Below are 5,481 nucleotides of genomic sequence, written 5' to 3' on the forward strand. Positions count from 1 at the left end.
CCCCACCCAATAAAATTATGGATTATCTTGCATAAATAGGCTGTTGATTTTCTTTACTCGTTTCAGTTATTACCAGCAAAATGGTTGCATATTGTATCATCTGGGAATTTACCCAGTGTGATTCAGTCCACACAAATGTGAAGCAACTGGCCACACATGAAACTATTTTACATCCAAACCTGAATAAATAGTCATTATTTATGCACAATTTACACACAAGTTCAGTTTCATGAATTGGATAAATTTCTCTTTCAAAGAGCTTTTTAAAGCTTTGTCTAAGACTACGTCTAACCTCTCTCCCGCTCACAAAACTTTGCATGCTTGTGCACCAATCGCCTGATATTTACAGATCGCATCACGTGCCGACGTGGGGTTTTGAGGCCACAAATTCCACAAAACCACCCAGATCCACAAATACAAAATCATCCGATTCGTAAAGTTGAACTTAATAAATAAATTGACTTCCTTATGCATATACAAACTGCTGCGTCTTTATACAGTACTGTGCAAAGGTTTCAGGCAGGTGAGAAAAAATGCTGTAAAGAAAGAATTCTTTCAGGATTTGGTGTGACCTCCCTTTGCCTTCTTCTAGGTGCACAGTTTTTGAAGGAACTCTGGTGGTAGGTTATTCCAAACATCTTGGAGAACTAAGCACAGATCTTCTGTGGATGTAAGCTTCCTCACATCCTTCTGTCTCTTCGTGTAATCTCAGACACACTCGATGATTGTTGCCGTACCATCACTTCCAGTACTTCCAGTTCTTCTTTACACTGAAGATAGTTCTTAATGACTTTGCTGTGTGTTTGCGGTCGTCGTCCTGCTGCAGAATACATTTGGGGCCAATAAACAATCATTTATATTTCTGAAAGCATTCTTTGTTTACACCATTTTTTCACACCTGCCTAAAACGTTTGCACAGTACTGTGTGTGCCATACACAAAGCTGCCAACCAACATTTTATAAGGCCGGGTACAAGCACATCTCCCAAGAGTAAGTTAGTATAGACCTGAATATCATTTGTGCATGTTGTTATTTTAAAAACATTTATTTAATCCTTGAGACCATGAGCTCATTTTTAGGAGAGGCCTTTGTACAAAGCACATGTAACAATATGGACAGGCACACTTATGTAATACAAAGATACATGTTCACACATAAATGTAACCTTTTAAAATGCTCTAATGAAATAATAAAATGCAGCTCCATGCTTTTTTCTAGTTTATCGTGTTCATAGGCAGCAAAGGTTTCCATCCACTTTGTTTCAAGTTCAACGTAACTGAGAAGAAGAGCTGATGTTAACATAAGTGCAGAAAACAACCACCTGTGAAAACACACAAAAACCCCACCAAAGGCAGTGTTGGGCAAGTTACTTAATTATAGTTACTAGTTACTTCTTCAAAAAAGTAACTGAGTTAGTAACTGTGTTACAATATTCTAAAAGTAATTAATTACTTGAAAAGTAACTATTGCATTACTTAAAAAAAATGTTTAACCCTCTGGGGTCCAGGGTATAATTGGCCATTTTTAACTACTTTTGAAGTTTCCTCCACATTTCACCTTTAAAAACTCTTTACTTTGCTTGTTTGGTCTCATTCTTTTCAGCACAACCTCACGTGTCTGAATTTACAGTTATGTTTTCATTTTGACTGTATTACCACAATTGATCTAAAATCAGACAAAAAACATAAAATCAGAGTAGAAAGAGTTATATTTTTACTGTAACAACCACAAACATGTTTATTGAATCATATTTCATAACTTTAAATGCAAATATAAATTGTCAATTTTAAAATCCTATTTGTGCCACTCCAAATATTTCTGTCCACTATAAAGGAGAACATCACAGCCTGATACCTGCAGGCCTGACAGCAGCAGGTGTGTCACTCCTGTTTCTACCTGGAGACAGCAGTCGCCTCATTGTTCTGACACACAACACAAAACTATCCACAACACGCACACACTAACTACACAAGACAACACATTAACTACAAACTACAAACATGCTAAACGTCACAAATCCCTCACATCTCAAAACTCACTCTTTCTCTCTCTTTCTCTCTCTCGCCGTCACTCCTAAAACTTCCCATTTTTCGTTTTTTTTTGCTCATAAGCAGAGAGTGCTCGCTGCGCTGTCCTTAGACAGTAAACGTGACGAAACTATTGAGGAAAAAACACACGTGTATATTGTTTATCATGACTCTGGTTTTACGTGGACTATCAACACAATTTATAAACTGGTATATATCACCTTGTTGCTTTGTCTTGAAGTGGTCATGTGATTGGCTTACCACGACTTCCTCAGTCAAACAGCAGCACTCATGTGATTGTTTTGCTCCCTGAGCTCCAGGTGTTGTGCAGTGATCATGATTACCGTCCGCAGGAGCGCGCAGCTGCTTAAAGCTGTAATGCCCAGATTACTTACAGCTGCTTCCGTGCAGCTGATATAAGATGCGGTAAGATGAACACAGCTTCAACCGTCTGTTTGTTGAAAAATAGTAACGGACCGCATTTTCTTATTAGTAACTGTAACGGCGTTGTAATGATAGGAATAGTAATTAGTAGGAATAGTAATTAGTTCGATTTCTCGTTACTTAAAAAAGTAACGCCGTTACTTGTAACACCGTTATTCCCATCAAAGGTAATCGAGAAAAAAATGTAAAAATTGAATAATAACTTTCAAATTTACATTTTCTCAAATTTACTCTCCTAAAGTCTCACAGAGAAGACAATTCTTTCCATAATAATGATTCCATGAGTAACATTCAATCCTCAAAGACCTGGGGAGACACAAATAAACATGACGCCACAGGGCAAAGTAAAACTAAACACATTAAACAAGAAAACACTAAACTCTTCAAAATAAAACAGGAACCATGGAGAGACGTAGACATGACAACACAAGCCTGACAATTAGAACATGGAACACGCTGAGAGACGGACACACAGGCATAACTGAAAAGTAAAAACACTGAGGACAAGACAGACTACAAAGAGGACAACAAAAGACTTCAGGAGTTATAGATGAAACAAAAACTAGAATGAAACTCAATTAAATTCTAACTAATAATAACAACCAAAGAACTAAACATATTTCTAATATAACACGAGGAATCAAAAATGCAAAATAAACTCAAAACGCTCGGTCACAGACCCAGCGCCTGACAATTTCTTTGAGCAAGCCATCATTAGCAATAATATTTAGCCTTGTTTCCAGAGATTGTTGATCCATTTGTTAGTTCCTGCAAATTTTTAATAATTTTTTTTCTTGCCCAACTGTGCTTGAACCCCAAAAGTGTGCCCTTTAATTCCCTTCCATCTTCTACTGTAGTTTGCATTGCACCATTATTTTATTGGTGTCTATTCAGTAACGATTCAGTGAGCTTAATGCTTGTCTTGCTCCTGATTTAGATATAGATCAGCTCAACATTTGTATGAAAATGTTAGGTGGCAGTGTCCTCTGATCAAGTATTTCTTTTGCTTCTTTGCCCAACAGGCACTCCGGCAGAGGAGACCTGGCCTGGTATCAGCAGTAATGAGGAATTTATGTCCTACCTCTTTCCTCAGTACAGACCTCAAGCTCTCATCAACCATGTGCCCCGGTAAAACTCACAATCTTCTCTTCACTGCCTATTCACTGGCACAAAAAACAAGCTAACATTTGCTGATTAGCATCACATGCAGAATAATAATTGCTGATGCTGGTATCAGTTTGCTTGCTTGTTTTTTGTTGTTGTTTTTTAAAGGATGCAAAACATTTTTGAAGAAAGTAACTAGTTTTTGAGCCATCACATTGATAATGGTAACTTTATTTGTCCCCAATATGCTCATGTTGTTGTCATGTTTCAGGTCTTACATAGTTAACTGAACTCAAAGTTAATTATGTCAATTCTAAACACAAAATACAATACAGTATAAAAATGTTATTCATTGTTTACAGTAGTAATATGTATTTAAAGGCACAATTAGTGTCCTTTACAGAAACTGTATTTCTTGCAGCTAAACTCATTATAGAGTCTGAACTGTTGCTTTGTGTCCCTAAGGTTGGACCCAGAAGGGATTGACCTGCTGTCTGCTCTGTTGCTGGTAACGGACCACACATCCACACTCCTGGTTATGAGGACCTAAATATTCAGACTCACCGATGAGCTGTTTTTATCTCATGATTGCAGTATGACACCCGGAGCAGACTCTCCTCTGAAACCGCTCTACGTCACCCCTACTTCCTGAGTTTGGGAGACAACATTCATAATTTGGCAGACAGTAAGACACACACACACACACACACACACACACACACACACACACACACACACACACACACAGAGTATATCAATATCTAACAAAGCATGAATGCTGATGGTGCTTTGTACTAAGTTAAAGTACTGAACTCTATATTTGTTCTAATTACTGTAGGCAGGATATTTTATTTTCCTGCTGCTGTATTATCACTCTTCAGAAACAAATGTCTTTTCCTGCATGTCAGTTTGTCTTTTCATAGCAGCGTATGACCAGTGTGTAGCTAATTTAGTTAATTATGACCCTGTTCCAATTGGGGGGACACCCGTAGATGAACCTCTCCACAGCCTGCTCTTCAACATTGTTGAAGCAGTGTGGGGTCATCTTGACAGAGAACAGATTTGTATATATTTGGACCAACTTTGTCTTATAGCATAGTGATTAACATTTGCTTGTCAAGCAAAAGGTCAGTTGTTCAATTCCAGCCAGAGACAGAAATCCCCTTTGGGGTCGAATCAGAATCAGAAGTATCCAGTATGAAACTCCTCCAAATGAAGCATGTGAAGCTGCCCGCACTGGCAACCCCTTTGTGACAAGCGAGGACCTAAAAATAAATTCTCCTGTTACTCAAGAGGATAAGTGACTTTGCCGTTTGCTGGGCTGAGAGAGGTGCCAGCTGCAGCCTGAAACCTTCACAGGGGCGTGGGTTTCTGGCTGGGCTTTAATTTCTGTAGAGATTATTGCCACTGTAACGGTGTGCCACCAGATATGCATGTACCATCGCTGGGATCTGAACCTGAAAGTGCAGGTAGTATATGAAGAAGGTGAACTCCTTCCTTAAACACAAGAAGAGTGCAGGTTCACAGCTTTGTCATACCATCTCACAATGATGTTGTCCTGCTTTTCTCTGATGTCTAAAGAGCCTGTTCCCTTTTTCTTCAAATCTTTCTCATCCATTGTGTTGCAGTCTTTTACTCTGCTCATTCAAACTTTTCATGTTATGTTTTGGATTCCTCTTTTTTCCGAGTGTTCCACGTGTAAAAGGGAAGAAAGTAGCTTTCTGCAAAACCCTTGTGATTTTATTTTTCCTTCTGGAAGAGCTGAGGCCATTTTTACACAGCATCTCCAGTAGAACCAACATCAGATTTACAGGGAGTGCAGAATTATTAGGCAAGTTGTATTTTTGAGGAATAATTTTATTATTGAACAACAACCATGTTCTCAATGAACCCAAAAAACTCATTA

At 38.4% G+C, this 5,481-nt stretch overlaps 1 protein-coding gene across 1 annotated transcript in view; it reads left to right on the forward strand.

Moving 5' to 3' along the window:
* The window catches only part of cdk18 (cyclin dependent kinase 18), a 20,966-nt gene that overhangs the window by 7,849 nt on the left and 7,636 nt on the right, over positions 1 to 5,481 (forward strand). The window contains 5 exon segments of the mRNA XM_005726757.1: positions 598 to 624; positions 3,415 to 3,444; positions 3,494 to 3,599; positions 4,041 to 4,083; positions 4,170 to 4,260. Of these exon segments, the coding sequence (XP_005726814.1) occupies positions 598 to 624; positions 3,415 to 3,444; positions 3,494 to 3,599; positions 4,041 to 4,083; positions 4,170 to 4,260 (297 nt within the window).

Source organism: Pundamilia nyererei, unplaced genomic scaffold (genome assembly GCF_000239375.1).
Source record: "Pundamilia nyererei isolate P.nyererei 1_Seehausen unplaced genomic scaffold, PunNye1.0 scaffold00021, whole genome shotgun sequence".
In the NCBI taxonomy this organism is placed as follows: domain Eukaryota; kingdom Metazoa; phylum Chordata; class Actinopteri; order Cichliformes; family Cichlidae; genus Pundamilia; species Pundamilia nyererei.